General features: G+C 43.2%; 1 protein-coding gene and 1 long non-coding RNA gene across 4 annotated transcripts in view; one reads left to right on the top strand and one right to left on the bottom strand.

Annotated features, from left to right (window-relative positions):
• LOC130250255 (uncharacterized) overlaps positions 1-16,972 on the top strand; it is a 34,053-nt gene extending 17,081 nt beyond the window's left edge. The window contains exons 2-4 of one of the 2 annotated variants that reach the window (XR_008839949.1): positions 10,876-10,921; positions 12,691-12,775; positions 15,192-16,972. This is a non-coding gene — a long non-coding RNA (uncharacterized LOC130250255). Of the gene's footprint in view, positions 1-10,759; positions 10,922-12,690; positions 12,776-15,191 lie in introns of those variants that run through there. The other variant, XR_008839948.1, reaches the window with a different exon arrangement.
• CABLES1 (Cdk5 and Abl enzyme substrate 1) overlaps positions 1-19,381 on the bottom strand; it is a 70,512-nt gene that overhangs the window by 20,232 nt on the left and 30,899 nt on the right. The window contains exons 2-4 of one of the 2 annotated variants that reach the window (XM_056485730.1): positions 16,439-16,510; positions 14,115-14,207; positions 7,400-7,477 (exon numbers count right to left, since the gene is read on the bottom strand). In XM_056485730.1, coding sequence (XP_056341705.1) covers positions 7,400-7,477; positions 14,115-14,207; positions 16,439-16,510 — 243 coding nt within the window. The remainder of the gene's footprint in view (positions 1-7,399; positions 7,478-14,114; positions 14,208-16,438; positions 16,511-19,381) is intronic. The other variant, XM_056485731.1, reaches the window with a different exon arrangement.

The raw sequence follows: 19,381 nt of genomic DNA on the forward strand, positions 1-19,381 counted from the left end.
CATGGCACAAGAGTCAAGAGGTCCCACAAAGCAGGAGCATACAGAGAGAGGACAGGTACTTCATAGAAAAAAAACCAAATCAAGCTTTCACTGTGTTTAAGTTATTTAAATTACTGATGGGACTGAGGAACAGCACAAACCACTATCCAGTAGTAAATGGTGCTTAGAAAATGCAGAAAAGGAACAACAGTCCTTGCCAAAGAGGCATTTAAGTAAACTTCCTTCCTCCTCTTCCTCAGTTTTGATTTTCCTGCTTTATTTCCAAAAGTGCTTTTTAAGAAACTTCAAGAAATTTAAGCAGACACCCAAAACCAAAAATAAACCATGGGAACTTAATTTTACTACCTTCACTTTATATGAGCAGGGAAAGCTTGAGAAAATGAGAAGATCAGGGATAGCATTTCCTTAGGAGGAATAAAACTAGATCCCAGTTTCTGACAAAGTTTGGGGAGTTACCCTGATTTACATCAATGTCAAGCTCTAGATATTCTATTCATGGATACCATTTCTGGAACACTGAGCAGCATTAGAAACCACCCTCAAAACTAAAGATATTGTCCCAGTTATCCATGACTGCAGAATGCTGAGGAATACATGGGGTACAAATAGCTGGGCTCACAGGCTGCAGACTGAGATGCAGATTGGAATGCAGAGCTCCAGGTAGGAGCCTGAGAAGGGAGGCCAGGGGCTGCCAGCCCTTGGGATAACACAGGGAATGATGGTGGGTGACAGCAGCCGGGTGAATGGACACTGGGAGATACAGAAAGAGCTGGGAACTGCAGCCTTTGGATAAAAAAGGAGATGAAAAGCAGTGAGCCAGCAAGGTAGATGGAAACAGAGAGGGGGGCAGGAGCCAAAGACTCAGGAGGAAGAGGAGTCTTCTGGAGACTGTGAGGGTGTAAAAGCCATGGGGTTCCTTGGTGGGGGATCCTCCTCAGAGGCACCAGCTCGGGCTGTTTCTGTGTTACTGCACCATGAATAAATGACTTTATGGAATGAGACATCTGGGACTTTGCCATGGGAAACCTGGGGTTGAACTGCTGAGGAAACCTGGTCTGAGTGGGGGGTGTGAGGAGTCAAGTGGGGACCCTTGGGTCACTGGAGCCTCCTCCCACCAGGGAGTGGCTCCAATCCCAGCAGTGAAAGCCTCTGGCACTGGAGTGTGACCAGCAATCCTGAGTAGTCAGGCTGGATAGTTCCCTTAGCAAGAAAAAAAATGAAAGTTTCTCCATCTAACAGAGTTCACAGATTTTCTTGGAACCATATGAGGTGGCATGGGATCCTAGATTTGTTGTCAGATGGTGAAAAGTTTTACTGAGCAGACAGATAAGGACCAAAACAAGCAATCTCATAATGTCTTTTATTAGCCAGGCCAGGATTAACAGAGTATAAATTGGATGCTGTTACCTACAGAAGTATAACACTTCTTTAACGAACCAAATGTTATGCTTTGACGTGATCTACAAAGTCCCATGCAACACTCCTGCTGGGCACTTGCTCTTTAAATGACAGTAACAGTTGAGCACTCCAACCTGTGAATAATTTAGGAATCCATGAAAAATTAAACAGACTTCTAGATACATGAAAAAGCCTTCTGCTTATTGCAAAAAGGAATCTGATAATTGTTTAGAGATGTCAGCCTTCTGTGCCTGTATTTCATGCTTAGCTATTCCCCTCCCACCCCCACTGCTAAGATTTATTCTAAAAGAAAAGAGGTTCATGAGACATCAAGAAAATATGCAGTTCTCATCCATCAGTGTAAATAATTTCTACTTATCATCTCTGTTTATAGAGACAAGGACAATGACAGCTCTGGAAAAGATGCACTGCCAGTCAGACCAGCAGCAGCTCTCCTGCTGCCTGAGACTGCCTGCTATAATTGATCAAGAGCTTTCAGATCCTAATGTCATTACTGTTGCCAGAACAACTCCAGCTGCAATTCACAGGGAGAAGGAGCAATAAAACTCCTGGAAAGATGTCTCTAATGGGCCAGCCTCCTTCTTCTCTCTCTAAAGATATTTAGCTGTCAGCAAACCAGCTCTTTTCCTGATGTTTTGCCCAACATAGAGTAAAAGTCCAAAATTTAAAGTTACTAGCTTTTGGAGATTCATTGGTTGATTTCAATCGAAGGGAACAGGGCAACTCACAAGAATGAGCAATGGTGGCTCTATAAAATTCATGTATGAGATGATTAGGTTTGAAATGTCCTGCTGTGAGAAAAAAAAGCTTCAGATTTATGTGTCTTTCTGTAAAGCTAATATGGGCTTGGTTTCATTCCTTTGTTCAATTTGTGAGAAGCACAGAAAATGGGCAATGGTCAAGAAATGCAGGGATATTTCAGTTTCCCTGTCACAGGCTAAAAACAAATAGCTGATCTTCCCCAGGCCTAAAGAATGATAAATGCTCAGGAAAAGCAGTCAAGATTGATGACTTAATCAAAACTGCTTTGCATACAAAATCTGTTGGGGAAGAACAGTGAGGAACTTGGTAACAAATCTGAAGGATGTCACAGAGTACCCTGCTTTGCTGTCTGCTTATTGCTACTATCCATATGGCAATTTACATGCTTTCATTTCTCTTGTAAATATTGCCCTGCTTTCCACACTCACTAACCTGCCAAATAACTGATGGCAGCAAGACAGCCACACATGAGTCCTTCTTTTCCCCTCATTTTGCATATGACTTTCTTATCGAGTTTAAACACTAAATATGAACAAAGATTGCAGAGTTTAGGTAAAGAAAGCTGTTGGGAATTCCAAGTCTGTGGACTAATTGATCATTTTGCTTAGACATTATTTAGGGTGATGGAATTTAAAACCTCTTGGTCCTGGCATCATTGAACATATTATTATTCTGGCCAGCATTTAGTCACATTTGAAGTTAAATTCAGTAATGCCTTATCTTTAGAAAGTGGATGAAGCTGGTTAGTAGCATTTTTGAGAAGGACAAAAATTCTTTTTATCTAGTGATTTGCTGCTTTCCTTCAGAAGAATGGTCTGCTTCCTGGGCTTCAATCCATTTGATTACTCATACTGCATTATTTCCTTTAGCTGGAGGCAAGTCTCATCAGATGAATACCTGCATTTTTGTCAAGACAGCAATATTCAGCAGCTGTGCCTGCTGCAGGTAACTTTCTAACCACTTAATGAATTCAGTGCCACAAAGAATAAAAGATGAGGTGAACTGGCCATCTTTATAAGGATGTGCACTATGTGATGATCTGAGTTTTCTGTCCTGTAGCTCATCACCTCCAGCCCTGCTGTCAGTCAGTCACTGTGAGCCCAGGTCTGAGTGCTCCATTTAAGACTAACCAGGCTGCAGTGCTGCATTTGTGTCATACTGCCAGCTCTCCTCCTCCCCCAGGTCCTCCAGATTCATCTCCTAGCCAGGACTTCACAGGAATTTGGAAGCTCTTAAAAGAGTTCTTACAACATCACAAAAAAATATCATCAGAATAGGTACAATTTCAATCTGTGGATGCTTTTGCCATTGATAAACACAAGCCTAACATGTGCCTTTTCCAAAACATATTTTTAAATCATGAAGCATAATGGTGTGTATCAGACAAAAAACAAACCTCACATCAGAGCTGTAAACCCAACTAACTACAATACCTTTTATTCTTGAGGTGAAAAAACAACACAGTACCTTCCTCCTTTAAAAATCCTCTAACAGTGACAAACATTGTCCTTGTTTGAAACTGCTTAGGCTACACTAATGATGACTGGGTTGCTCTCACTTGGCTGCAGATCATTTTTGCAGGCCACCACATCCTGCTGGCCACATGGAGCAACTTCAGTATCTGTGAGCACTGCCAGAGTTGCACCAGCTCCTTGGAAGCTGATGGAGAAGCAGAGCATAGAGAAGCTTCCAGAACAGGCAAACAATGGAGAATAGGCTCCCTTCTCCCCTGCCCAGGATATCTGCTTTTTCCAGGGTAGGCAGAGTGGGACCTGGCTCTTCTCCATCCTGGCCGGGGCCACATGGTGGGTGCACAGAGTGCCCTTGCACACACCATGCTAGGGAGTGGGGTGGGCAGAAACCTCCAGAAACCTCCAGGCAGAGTGTGGCTGGAACAGCTCCTCTTTAGGGACCCGGGTGTCCGGAGCATGACCTGCCTAATGGCTAAAAGGATAATATCTGCTGTGTCTGATCCCTGTCTCCTGCCTCAAAGGCTGAAATCCAATTCACCTCAAACCATCTGGAGCCCATCTCCAAAACAGTAATTCCTTCAAGTCTTATTTAATCCATTTGCAAATGGCTTCACTCTGTGTTTTGCCAAGACACAAATCCCCTCTGAGGGCACAGAGCAGGTCAGTATGTGGGTGTACATGCCTGGGCTGAGGGTGTGTGTGGTAGGACAGCGTCCTGCTGCTGACCTGGGGCATCCTCCCCTGGAAGAGGAGAAGTACCAAGGCTCAACTCTGTTTGCTGTGAGCTCCCACAGTGACAGCCAACCTCTGACAGAGGAGGTGTGTGCCACAGCAGCTCAGGGGATGCACAAGGTGCACCTCTGATAAAAATGGGGGGTGAACACCTCAAGTTTTCTGCCCATGTACAGAACTAGACAGGGTTTCATACTTATCTATGGAAAAGAAGATATGAAGTGGATATAGAGGCAGTTTCAACACTGTTCATAAAGTAGATCTTGCATCTTTTGGAATATTATATTTAAATAAGAAAGACAAACTCTTTAAGGTTTGCAAGGCATTGAAAACTGAGAGGCAACTGCACAACCCAAGCCTGCAGTACTAGCGCTTGCCTCTAACCTGTGCATCTCATTGCATGTCATAAAGCCAAACATTCAAACAATCTTTCTCTGTGTCTTTTAAATTAAGAACAGAGGCAATGACACTGTTACAAGTGTTTTCACATCACTACATCACCTCCTTTAGCTACCACTAAACCCTGCCTAGAAACTGATGTAACATCAAGAGATATTGTGGGGCAAGGAATGCCAGCAGGCAAGATGCTCAGCACCTCCTTCAGCTGCTGACTTGCAGTGAAGTTTTCCTTACATTGTTTTCACCTGGCTATATCTCCTCTCACACTTGCTCTGCTGAGGAAGAAAAGTAAGCATTTAGGAAACTTACTCCAGGGGCAATTCATCCCCTCATGTACATCTACAGCTCTCTCCTCAGACCTCCATTGGTACAACCACTTTAAAACATGGTTTGGAGGGTTTTGGGGAGGGCTCTTGCTGTTGCAGTTTGACCTCTGGAGGTCTAGAATCCAGAGTACACTTCTCTCACCTCACTGGTGAGGGGTGATGCTGCCCCATCCACACAGGACAAGTACATGAAGTTGTGACTGCAGAAGTGTTTTTACCATGGTTTTATAATGGATCTCTTCCTGCAGACTGCATCTACCAGCACTGGTAGAGTACAGCTCTTCTGCACTGCCTCGAGTACAACAGGCTGGCAGCCTCCACAAAACAGCTGTGCCTGGACATTTCTGCACTGGCCACAGCACCTGTGAGTTGGAGCAGAGCTGGAGAAGCAGCAGCAGCTCCACTATGTGCTCCTCTCACATGGAACAGCTCCTCCTGCCTGCTCATCCATCCTACTCTCCCACTCCTGCCAGGGCTTTCTCCAGTCCAACTTTCAGATGTGTCCATGATTCCCTGCAATGACATGTTCCTTTACATTAACTATTCAGTGATATTTGCAGAACACAAACCAGCTGGGACATCTTACCTGGGGAACAGACATCAGCAATCCAGGGATTCAGAGAAAGCAAAGCTAAAGGATGCTGCTATTACAGTACTTCCTAAGAGTATCCAGTGTCTCTCCCCCCTCCTACTTCACATCCAAAATGTGCAAGCAAGCCCTGTGCAGCCTGAACAGAGTGGCTACAGTTTATGCTATACTGCCTCATCTGTTCTTTGCACCAGCTGTTCCTGGAAGGAGGTGCCACTGAATTGTTTCTCTCTTCCTCTGATGCTCTGGAAGAAAGATAGAGGGCATTTTTTTAAATCTTGGCTTTTTAGCCAAGGGAACAGGGTTGGATTGTTTTGTACTGGAACTTGCTACCTTCTCATCCCATGCCCTTCTTGCTGTGCAAGCACAATACAAGACATGACATGCTGAAATAATATTTAGTTTTGCAGCTGGGCTCGTTACTGCTGTAATTTAGGAGGTATAACCAGTCATCAGAATTTCAAAATATGTTCAATTTTCAATAAAGAGGCAATTTCCACAGGATGATGACCATAAAAGAATGACACTGTACTCAAGAACAAAGAACAAATCTGCCAGTCTGTCAAGAATTTGCCTGATGTGTCATCACAGTTTAATTAAGGGAAAAAATTTACTGTAAGAGAGCAGACAGAGTCAACTCTCTGACAAAGGTGCTTCCTTTCCTTTGTGCATTAAAAATAATCTCCCTTTGTTTTGAATTACTGGTGAACAAGGAGACTGTGACAAATCATTCTCCAGAACTAAACAGATGTCTGGAAAAAATGAGCCAAATTTGTCCTTTACACAGATTTGACTGTAGATGATTTGTGGATCTTTCAAACCCCTCTCAGTGTATGAACCGACTATTTCCCAGACATTTTGTGCTCTGCAGTCACTGAGTCAAGCACAAGGACTCCTCAGGTCTCTGGCAAGTGGGCATGGTGGTCCTGCTTTTCCCCCCTGTCCCAGGGTCACACAGCTGCTGCCCACCAGCACTGCCAATCCCAGCCTTGCACTGACCTCTAAAGGCACCCAGCTGGCAACCAGAGCCTGCCTGGCCATGTCTTCCAGCCAAAACCAGGTTCTTCCACTTCTCTGGTTTCAGTGGAAGAGCTAAAAGCTTCCTCAGTCTTTGGAGAACTACTTCATTCCAAAGGAACTTTCCTATCAGAGTTACAGTGTCTCAGCTCATGAGGCAGCTGCACGGACAGCTATGAACCTGTATATTATGGCCAAAAGAAGGTTTTCACTGACTGAATGATCTGACCAGTGACTAAAAGTATTAAATAGAAAAAGTACTCTCTTTAAATCCAAGTCTTTCCTTATAGTTCTAGAAATCTAGATACAGTAGCACCATGTTTGCACGGGAGAAAGAGAAAGCTAGGATGGCTTATACAATTAAAGTAGTGCTGTCTAGAGTATTTGCTTTGTCAAAGATGAGTGAAGCCAGAAGGAACAATAAAAAAGTGCATTTTTCAAGAACACTGATTTCATGAGGGTAGTTTTCTCCAGCTTAATAATCAAAGACACCACAACACATATAAATAAAGTTGAGACTGACAGCTGTAGTTTTAACCTGGTAATGGTCCACAAAGCAAAGAGCATTTATCTCTTCTCAGAGAAGACATGTAAAAGCATTAGCCTCCATCATGCTGTTGTCTGTTATCAGGTCTCCATGCAGGCCCAGAAAGACTATGCAGTACATGTATAAATATACATACCCGACTTGGGTACAGTCTCGATATGGCAGCACTGAAAATATGCTACAGAAGGATCTTCTGCTGCTGATAAGGACTATTCTAAAATATAAAAGAAAATAAAAGAAATCAAAGACTAAAATTTAAAAATCCCACCACAATAAGCAAAGCATTAGATGTCACCATTGAGGAATTTGCAATCATAAAACTTCCATAATGGACGATTTCTCCGTCCTCTTTTACATCTCACAGATATTGTGCTACAGAGTCTTGACAGAAGTGCTGAAGCCTGTGCTGCAGCAAATGAGCAGTGAATGAGTAGCACAGCCCCATGCCCTCTACAGGCTTTCTAGGAAGACTATCTTGAATATGTGACTTGGAATCCAGGACAGATGCTTTCCTAGTGAAAGAAGTCCACCCACAGAGGCAAAGGGCCATTCCACTCACTACAATGGCTGAAACTCAACAAACCCAGCAGCAACCCAGGTGATACACACCAACAGCCACCACTGATAAACACTCTGGCTGCTGGTTGTGACCCTTCTGTGCTAAACCAAAGGATTCTCTTCATTGTTAGCTTTTGTTCCTGAAATAAGCTTCATCCATCAGTCAGGCTAGGTTTGCTATCCTAAGTTTTCAGATCCTTTCACTGTTTTCAAGCTTTCTCCTTGAGTCTTCTCCAGCTTTGCCCCAACACTTTTCTTTCTTTGTCTCCAGCACTATGGCTGACCTCAGAAGTTGCACAAGTTCCAGTCTTACCTCTAAGATCAGTGTCCAGCCATGACCTCTGTACTCAATAATCACATTACCCCTCTTGGTTATGATGTTGCATTGACACTCAGGCATAACTGATCCCACAGTTCCTTGCCACATCTGTCTCAGTCACTGTCAGAGCTGAATCCCTCCTCCTCTAAGCATGGCTTGCCTTTGTTCCTCATAGGCAGTTAGCCAAGATTTGGCTACATGAAATCATACATCATCTGCCTGCAGAGAGCTTATCTCAGAATCCAGGACACTGTTAGACCAAATGCCTTGTATTTCTAACCAGTCTCCAAATCTCTGCAACATCTGCAAAGTCACTGTGTGATACTGTCCTGGTTTTGGCTCAGAGAGAGTTCATTTCCCTTAAATCAAATACCTTGCAGCAACCTGTCTGTTACACAGCCACACTGCTGCCTGCAGCCATCAGGCTCTGACACATTAAGCAACATCAAAACCAAGTCAAGACCAACTACCCATAAAACAGAGTGGAATGACAGTAGCTACATTATTAAAGTTTTGGGAGATGCAGACTTGCAAGAAGCCAAGAGAAGCTTGGTCAAGAAGTAAGATATAAAATGCTAATAAGCAATTGCTTACAAATTTTTTCCTCATTACCTTTAGGACACCAAGAATTGTACCATTGTACAACTGACCCTTCTTCCCTCTAAAGTTGGCTAACAGGCAGCACCATCTCGAATTCCTCTGAGACACAGTGACAGCAATTTGTGATGTTCTGTGACCTGATTAGTGCTAGAATTTACTGATATTTTACCTTTCGAAAAATCTCCACTTCTGGTGAAAATGGTAGGAGCTACAACTATGCTGGCTGTCAGGGTTATTGCACTTTCTTGTTCCACTCTCCAACGTTGGTTTTTCTGACACTGTGTCCCACATATCTGTATGTGAGGATTTAACCTGAATTTTTCATCCTTTGTCCTGCACTGGTCAAAGCTGGACAATAAACCCTAGCAAGCCCTTTTGTGCTTTGCTATCTGAAAACCAGCACAAGCACCTATGAGTCTCATACCAGTTACACTGTTATTAGAATACTGTTGCCTTAAGGGACCAGCTTAGTCATTGCTCTTGGAAAAGGTTTAGCTCCCCAAGAGAGCTGCTGCACGTAATCCTTGGAAAAATGCAGAATGATCGATTTTCCTTCTCCTGGATTACTCCGTTATAGCAATCCTATTTTCTTCCTTAAAAGCCTGTTTGAAAGCAAAGAGGGATTTACCCTTTAATGAAGAAGGGTTTCTAATAATAAACATGCATACAGCTTTAGGAAGCTCTCCTGCAGCAGGTGAAGCACAATTTCATTGTTGTCTGAATGCTGTAACACTCCTTACCTAAGGGAAATGTCTCAGATCCTACAAGGCGGTCTCACAGTGCGGCACTGAGAGCAGGGAGGAATAATTTTTCCCATTTGAGAACAGCAATCCACAAGCAAAAAAACTCAGGCATATGATTAATTTTGTGCTTGCCACTGCTTACTGCTGAATGGTTGCTACTCACAACAGCTTGCTTGTTCACTGGAAGCCTTGTTTGCTGATGTATGAAACTTGGCACGGGTTTCGAGGCTGACATCAGAAAGCATCTTTGAATTCGGAAAACCACAGTTCCCACTAAGCATATTATCCCCCTCCCTCTGGCTGCTTCTGGAAATACAGCTCTTCCACCAACGCCCTACACCTCCCTAAAAATACTGCTCAACTCTTAATACTTAAAAGAAAAACAAACTGGTGCTTCCATGTCCACAAGCAAAGACAACAGTAGGAAGTTACCACAGAACTGTGTGTATCAGAAGGAATCAGACAAGAAAGGAAATAAAAAGCACCAGCCCAGCCTCTATTTTTTTTTCAGATTTCTTTCCCTTGGGACCCAAGTATTGCCTGTCTTTCCATAAACCAGCAGATCCTCTTTACACAAAGATCTCCCAGGCAGAGCATGAGAGGAGCCCACGGCCTCCACTGCCAGGATGCCACAAAACCTCATCTGCAAAGCTGCCATGGGAGAATGATGCAAAACAGCTTTAGGAGCTGGACTGGAAAGGAAGCAGGGAAAGCAGTGGTCAGATACTCATCATGGAGGGATAAAATGGCATTTCATGTATAGATCTGATGACATGCATGGAAGCAAAAAAAATTCTGAAGGTCTGCAACAGTTTGCTGGGGCAGAAAGTCCAGAAACTTGCCACAAAGTGTGCTTTGGAGAAGTTGTAGTAGAAACCCACTGTTGTTCAAGAAAATCAAATTATTGCTTATGGAAGAAAAATATTTTCCTGTATTTCAAGTCATCAGCAAAGGGCACCTACAATCCTGCACACCTCTGAAGGAGCTACCTCAGAAGCTGTGTGAGTGTTTACATGCCTTGATTCCAGTTGTGCCAACTAGACATGATTAAAACCATTTCACGTTCTTTAATTCTCACATTTCACCAAAAAGCTCTACTAATTTCTATGGTTCAGAGCAACCATTATTTTGCAGGAGAATTTTGACAATGTGCAAAGGCTATAAAAGTTAATCTTCCAATTCCTTTATGAAGTATATACTGCAAAAAACCTTAATGAGCACGAAGCTCTCAACAGAATCAGTAATTTGTTAAACTTGAAGAATAATGTCTGTTTTCCCCAGCATCTGTCTAGGTTTGATTGTGTTCCACCAAAAGGCTACCATCTGGCATCATGATATACATCATATATACTATCCACATGTGGAATACTGCAGCCTCTTTTCTCATTCCAGATTGATGGTTTTTGACTGCCAGGGCTCTGTTGCCCTACACGCAAAGGTGAGCACACAAACTATGGATGCTCTCAGGGTAGCAGTCCTCATTTTGGAGTCTCAGAAGTTCAAGAGTGAATAGAAGGTTGCTGAGTGTTATTATGAACTGTGAGGGTGCTGCCAATCATCAGCCTCTTAGTCTGCATGCAAGAGACAATTTATGATGGTGTTTGGCCTTCACTTAGATGTGTTTGCTAACAAAAAAAAACTGAGAAAGCAATGGCATGGGGGTAGGAGAGGAACTCTATTTTACAGCTTCTTATACCTGCTATATACAATAACTCTAGAGTGGTTCTTGTCCCATTCTCACCAGTAACTGTTTGCTCAGCTGGCTCAGGTTGCCATTTCGGTGGCTCGTTTTTGCTAATCTTCTGCTTCAGTGTTTATGGAGGGTATCACAAATAAACCTGCAGAGTAAAGTGGGTAAAACCATGTGCTGGTAGCTACCTGTGCTAGCTTGTAGGTCAGGGTTGACTTGTCTTTGTCTCTTAATGGGAAAGTTTATTTTGTGGTGTTTTACAAGACTGTTTTGCTAACACAGTCTAGAAGCCCTGATTTTCTAACTCCTTCAATAAGCCATGACCTAGAATTCCAAAGAAACTGGTTTAACCAGTAATCACAACTATCAACAGGAAGCTTTACAAGGACTGGCTGATTAAGCTCCAGTCTGTATATTTTTCTGCATGAGCTTTTTCTCTGTGCTAAATAACTGAACTCTTACTTTAACCAGAGCGGGCCCTGCCAAAGGCTGAACCCAGAGCATCGCTGCTCCACATGTGTCATCCCTGAGGCTGAGAGGGGAAGAGCTCTCAGTGCCACAGGACAAGGACACATCCATCACCTGACACGTTGAGAGATGCAAACAAGGGCAGCTACTGGAGAGAGGAGCCCTGAGCTATCATTCACACTGCAGTTTTCTTTGCTGTGACACACTCACAAGCCAGTGAAACAATTTCTGAAAGTACTGGCTATTTTAAAACCCACTCATCAAATTCATCACCCAAAAATATATTCAGTGTAGATGTTTTCAAAGCTGGGTTCCTCATCTTAAATGGAAGACTGACATGCTGTGACAGAAGGGTCAGGGGTTTCAGAGCCTTGACTCCAGCCCAGCTCAGCATCTGCATCCTGCACAACCATGCATGAGCCACCTGGGAAAAGGTCTCAGGCATGGAAAGGGGCCCCAGGAGGGTTTCCTATCCATTACACCACCTGTGCTCCTGTGTGTCACACAGAACTGGGGAGAACATCAGCTTCAAAGGCCTTAAGGTACTCAGAAACACCACTAATTTTAGGATAAAAACATAAAGCAGGTCCACCTGTATTTCTAGAGGTCCTTTGCAGCCAGAATGCCTATTAACTCCAGTGAAAAGCAGAATCTGCACTCAGATTACTTACTTCTAGACACAGGGGTGACACAAAGTGTTAACCCTGCATTTTATTTTTAGCTAGTATCATTGTGGCCCTACTACCATAGGATGAAAACTATTGCCAAAACTGTGTCTCTTATTCTTATTGTATTTGTATTCTAGATAAAGAGATCTTTATTATGATTGTGGAAATATTCTGGAAAACTGTGTCTGCTCATAAAGATAAGAAGCCAGTTGAATAACAGAAGCTTTCTCACTGCTTTCTTAGCAAGAAAAATATTCAGTATATTGTCAGACATAATGACTGATCTACGAATTAAGATAAAATGTTGCATATATGCTACAAATATTTTTCTGCAAAATATGGTGAAAAGAGTTTACAAATCAAATATTTATTCTTTTGCAGGTAATATTTCTATCAAGTTTATGCCTAGATTTTATATACACATCTCAGAAATTACTTGTTCTCTGTGAAATTTGCATAATACCATGTAAGTATATTTTGCTGTAAGAAATTCCTAAAGCATATATCTACTTATGCATGAAATGGACTAAAATTAAAGGGCTGCTTTTCAGTGTTTGATTCCACATGTATTTGCTATAAAGATAATAATCAGTGGCTAGTCAGACAATAGTCAAGTCAACAGTTCTGCATGTGTCTGCTTGATACAAAAGCTGGGTCTAAAAGCTGTTTCTAAAATCTCTCAGGGCCACCTTGTGCAACATTTATGTTGATTACTACCTTTCACTGCATTCAATTGTATGTGTGAGAATAACAGTGATGAAAATTTTTCTTGAGCCAAGTAACACCTATCAGAATTCAATTCATAAAACCTGTGGTTCAATGCAATGTTAGAATTTCTACTGACGGGGTTCCACATCTGATGGAAATCAAAGGCTACAGGCACAAATTGGTCCATCAGAGTCCATGGTTCTCAGCAATGGCAGTTTTATGAGAATATACATGTGCAAGGGTCACTCTCACTGAGATAGTTTAGTCTACATGCAAACTATTCAGGTGGCACAGTTCAAACCTATTCAGATTGGGAAGAACAGGAGTAAAGAAAATCATGGGGCACATGGAGAAATTGTCTTTAGGAAAATCAGAGAGGATAGGTATCTTCTTTATAAGCAGAGAGGAGCAAGTTTCATTTCTGAGTTGGATGATACCACAATGGGAACACCAGGCCTTTGAAGTAAGCCAAGTGCCAGCCAATGGCTGCTGTACAGGTCCCACCAGTGCCTATGGCTGTAACCTGGGCTGTTCACATCCCAACTCAGTGTCCTGCAGACACAGGTGCACCTCTCACACATTCCCTGGAAGCCTCTTTGCCTACATCTGCCATGGAAACCAGGATTCCATGCCTCACCTTGCCACAACCATCCTTAGCTGTGCATTTACCAGCACGCTGTATCCACTAATAGATGCTGGAAGTATTCTTGAGCCATTGCTAAACTGGTTCAGGTAGGCTCAGCTATGTGCCCCTCTCACACTTAGGACATGGCAACACCCTTGAAGAAATGCAACCAGATTATGCCTAGTTTGCTCCAACAGCATCACAGATTTTCCTTTTATGCAGGTTATTTGTATTAAGGAGACACAGGTCTTACAATCTGTGGGCTAGCACTTCCATTGACACATAGTTCCCAGGGGGATGGAGCATGCACTGCAGCCTGCACCCTCACAGATTCTTTGCATCAGAGAATCCACCCATTAGGAGGTATGTGGTGAGTGGCAGTGGCTGTGCTGATGCAAGGGGATGCTGATCCTGCCCCTTCCCCACATCCCACAGGCTGCCTCTGCAGAAGCAGCCTTTGCATGCACAGTACCTGCCATTTCTGGTATCGTGCTGCCTCATGTTCTTGATAAAATGAACCTTCTTAAAGTTCTTTGGTCTGGGTGATCCTGAGAGTGTCCGACATCTGAAAAATAAATCAGTTGCAAGGGAGGGGAGGGAGAAGGAAAAAAAAAAGTTCTCAGTTCCCTGCTGTACCGCCAAGAAGTCTACACAAAAGCAGGAAGGAAAGACGAGACAAATGATTCAAGTCACCCTGTGCTAGGAATCAGCAAGAACAATAAAGACAATAAGTCTGGAAACATGACAGCTCAAACAAAAAAAAAAAAAAAATTTAAAATAATAATAAGAAAAGGCACCATCCCCCTCCCTTCATTAAAAAAAAAAAAAAAAAAAAAATCAGCAAAGTAAAACTTCCTGTAATCTGCCATGACAGCTTAGCCCAAGCTTTCAGAAGAAAAAAAATTAAACCAAAACCTAGTCAATATGCAATTTTCCCCACTCACACCAACACCCACGCTTTTGTATGTTCCTCAGCTACTGATAAAGGAGCCATTGAGGGAAGTTCTTTCTTGTTTTAATTTTAGAAAGATTTAAATCTCCTATTTGCAAGGACAATTCCTATTTGATTTTAACTCTAAGTATTATTTTCTCATTCCTGACAGTATACAAAACAACAGAAAATAAAATAAACTACCTTAGGGAAAAAAAATAATCGTTCTTCAAAACATTAAGCCTTAAATCTATTTTACATCTGAATGCGCTTTATAAATTACAGTTACAGAAAGAAATTGCCAGAGGGAGGAGAGATGAGACAAACAGCAATATCCTCCCCCCGCCTTCCAGCCCTGCTCTTTCTAATCAGCTGAGACCACAGAGCATGTGAAAGAGTTCTCTGTTCCATCTCGGGGCTGTTTTGCTGCAGGGCAAGGCAGAGCTCTCAGGCACTGGGATGAGTCCTGTGCCCACAGTGCAGCCAAGGCTGGACCATGGCTGCTGCATCCTCTGTGGTACCCACAGGACCAGCATCCTCTGCCGGAGCACGGGACCAGCACACCCCCCCAGTGTTTAGCTTCCCTTACCTGTCTTTTCCATCTTCTCCCCTGCACAGGCAGAGTCCAGCAGCTTCTCAAGCCCAAGAGGTCATTATGTTGGACTGAACAGACTGCTGTGCCAGTCCCTACTGCACCCAAACAGCATCATGCAGCACAGGCACACCCCAAGAGGGGCATCCCATCACTCTGCCGTTTCTGCCTTCCTCCTGCTTGTAAAGGCCTTGAGATTTCCTCACCCTATCTGCAACTAGCCTTGTTAAGTTCTTCACAGGAAAATGGCACCAAGAGAGACATTCTACCACCAATTCTGCAAATTAGCAAGTAAAAATACTGCCTGGCAAACCACACTTTGTTTGTATCTTTTACCAATTATACATGTTTGAATCACTTATGGGAACGCTTCATAACATGCTGGTAAGCATGCAACAGTAAGCTTTGTAAAAATAATCAAGATTTGGTAATAAGCCAATTGGTACAGCCTCTGCTATTCCTTGCTTTGAGGTAGGGAGAGACAGCCAATCTGCATGTGGATAAACAAAGCTATAGGCTAAACAGCAATATAAAGCAGCTGGATTACAGGTCCTAGGATAAAGAGGGAGGCAAACTTAGGCTGCTGTCTTGCTGAACAGCTGACCTGGAAGCATTCCATGCACTGGTCATATTACTGACCAGCCAGTTTCTGAACTGTTAAGCAGTTGCTCCATTTTCCATCACCCCAGAGGATTGCCTAGCGACAAATTACTGTGGTCCCCAGAGAAGGAAGCTGTGGTCTCCCAGATGCACAAATCAAACCACACTGAATGGCTAATACAACAAGGATGGGAGCAGATTTATTAGTGGGGCAGCACTCACAAACCTACCAGCCAACACACAGACAGTAATGCTGGTAATCAAAATAAGTTTGCATGGGCTGAGAGAATATATAGTAAAAATTCATTAAAAATATTAGCCATCAAAAACTTGCTGTTAAGTAAGATGTTAACCATGGATGTTAGGGTACTACTGACTAGGGGCTAGTCATTCATATCAGTGGCAACTAAACTCCTCTATTAATCAAATCTAGCATTTTAATTCCTGACATTTAGTCTAAATATTGCCTTTTGTGTTGAATGACCTAAAGCCAGGGAATGTGCTATTCATATCAGCCACCACCTCACAGGGCGTGTGAAACTGCAACACCTTTACTCACTATGAAGACTATATTAGTGTGAAGACCCAGCTACTTTTCAACATGAGGGAGAGCAAGCCTGCCTATGTACATGCTTTACAGACAAGAAGCCAGAGAGAGAATAAATAAAAGGACCTCCTCAGTGGGGCATTTTCCTCGATGTCCTCCAGAGTCTCCAGAGAAGATCGCTGGGAGATGAGCCGGCGTCTGCAGAGAAAGCAGAACACAAAACACCACTGCTGATTAGAGGGCACAAGAAAGTCCTCAGAGCTGTTATTCAGTAAACAAACCGCTCTTCACTAGCCAAGCCATACCTCTGGATATTAATAAATTTTGTTCCGTTCTGCTTATCTTAATCTGTTTGATTCCACCCAGAAGCAAACTTACTCCATACAAGCTGCTACAGAAAAGCAGAAGTCACAGCTTTGCAACAGCTCCTCCTCAGTTTGTGCTCCCCTTCCTTCAAGGGTTTAACACCCATCTAACACAGTCCCACATGTGCTGCAGTACAGCTGGCAATGCTACAAGTACAGAGCTTTGACAAAATAATGCAGACGTAGATCCACAGAGACTGTCTGTCCTTCACACTGCCATAGGAGACACTTCTCTGTGCCCCTTGCACCTTCTACCAAGCAAGTGCCACTTGTTTCTCCATTATGTCCATCTCAGCACTCCTGTGAGGAGTGTCTGAAGTGAGATAGATGAAAGAGGATAGTGCCAGCAACACTGGTTATAAAGCAGCAGTTTAAACAGAAGCTCTGACCATCTCCATGAGCAGCACAGGAGAGCTAATATCTGTTTTAAACCATTTTCCTACATATGAGTCACATCCTTCCTCCACCTTCAAAGAAATAATTATGGAAGCCTTAGCATTACAGCTTTTCTAGCTTTTCTAGCAGGCAGGGAAGATGCCCCAGAACAGGCTTTGTTTTAGCAGCCATTGCCGCTGCACAGCCTCCAAACACCCTGACAGCAGCACAAAACAGCAAGGACTGCACCCAACCCTCCAAAAAACCACTGTAAATACCATAAATGAATGTGAAAGACACAGCCCACCCACAGGCACATAAAGAGAAATTAAGCTGGCAATCACTGACACTCCTCTGTCGTCGATGGGCGCCAGAACAGCTGCATCAGCCAGCAGAGCCGTGGCACCGTGCCCCAGCACCCGGCTGGCAGGAGCTGTGCCAGCACCATCGATCCCCAGGGCCAGGGCTGAGGCACAGAGCACCTCACCAGGCACTTCACGGGCATGAATGATAACAGTCTTCAAAGACTATCACCATTTCTTGCCTGATTCCCACCGAGCTGCCTTACTCCCTTGATCTGCAAGCAGAGTCTCTAGAATGTCATGAGCACTCCTATATGCTTGGAAAGGTGCTCATTAATTTATTTCTGGGCTGTATTTTCATGATAAATTGTTTTCTCTGTTGCCAATATAAATGGTTTCTAATCCTTCCTGCAATTCCCTTGCCCCCCCAGTTGTGCTGCTACAACTGTTCCTGCAGCCTGATTTGCAGTGCTGCAAATCTGATTACCAAAATGTTTTTCAGTTCAAAATAACCCCAAAATAACACCAAATTTCTATCACTAACCCACAGACAACACATTTCAGGACAATTTGAAGGTGCACACAGCTTTCTCTGTCCCTAGAAAATCATAGAAAACCCCTCAAACAATTTATAGATCAACTAAGTGTGAAGCATAATCCTCTTAGGAAAAATATGCAAACCTAAATCCCCTCAGGCTTTGTCTAAACTAGGATTTTAGAAGATCTGGTGCAAGATAGGATTCATCTTCAAAATGCTAAAAAAAAAAAAATAAAAAAAAAAATGGTCATTTCAGGATGTGTTGGCATAGATAAGGCAGACCAAACACCTGTTTCCTGTACCTATGGGTGCTCCCATGGCTCTGTCCATAATCAGAGGGGACACAGGAATGTTCTTATTGAGAAAAATTCAGATCAGGAGGAGTTCCTCCTCCTTTTTCAGTTCCAGTTCCATAAGCAAATGCTGGAAGTTTCAACTACCAGCACCACTGGTAGATGACGTGGCAGATGATCGCTGCTGGCTTTTTAATATCTCTTTATACATCATTAGCTTAATAGCACAAATAATGGCACGCTCCCATCTTGTGGTGTTACAACACCAGAAGCACACTTGGCATGTTGTTAGCCAAAGAGAGATAAACAACAGCACAACCTTGCCACCTTCTTCATATTAAATGTATCAAATTAGTCACGCTGTATTTCCTGTAGATGCCAGGTGCTTGTACAGCACCAGGTGCCTATTCCAGCTGCTACTGAAGCCTTTTTCCAAGAGTCTCCTTGCCCAAAGTTCTGTACCATCCTCAACTTCATTGCTGACAGTTTGTCAGACAGGGGTTTGAAGACCCTACATTTGCATCTGTCATAAGGCAGGAACACACACAGCTGCATTTCACCAGCTGCTCATCCACTTGCCTGCTGGAGTCCTCTGGCTTCCCTTGCTGGTCTCAACTTCTTAAACCTGGCATCAGGAATGCTGCCTCCTGATTCTGCTTGCTAACCTCAAATGCAACCTAGGCTGGGAATTACTGCCACCCCTCCCAGCATGAAAGACCTCACACCAATTTTCACCAGTACTGATTCTGCAGGGTTTTGGGCACCTTACAAGTACCCAAGTGAATTTGGCACACAAAGGAATGGGGGAAGCTCTTTGTTCACCCAAACCTGGGATAGGAGCATTGATACCTGAGCTCTCTCTCAACCAGGGCATAATACAAGCATAACACTGGATAAATCCATCCAGGAAGAAAACACACATAAAAGATGCTGGCACAGGTAGCAGTGAGAGCAAGCAGCTCCCAAAACAGCTGAAAACTGCCAAATCTTTCACCTCTCCCCAGAATTATTAGTTTTATTCACTTCAACTCCCAACATTGTCAAAGGAGCACTGGAGAGGCAGATTTGGAACAACTCTGTTGGAATCATTCATACTGTCCAGGAATCACATCCTCTTTTCACTGAAGAAGCTCAGCTGCAGTGAAGGATGTGCAATTATTCCACTTAATCTTAAATCTTTATTTCAAGGCCTAATT

This window comes from Oenanthe melanoleuca, chromosome 2, assembly GCF_029582105.1.
Source record: "Oenanthe melanoleuca isolate GR-GAL-2019-014 chromosome 2, OMel1.0, whole genome shotgun sequence".
Lineage (NCBI taxonomy): Eukaryota > Metazoa > Chordata > Aves > Passeriformes > Muscicapidae > Oenanthe > Oenanthe melanoleuca.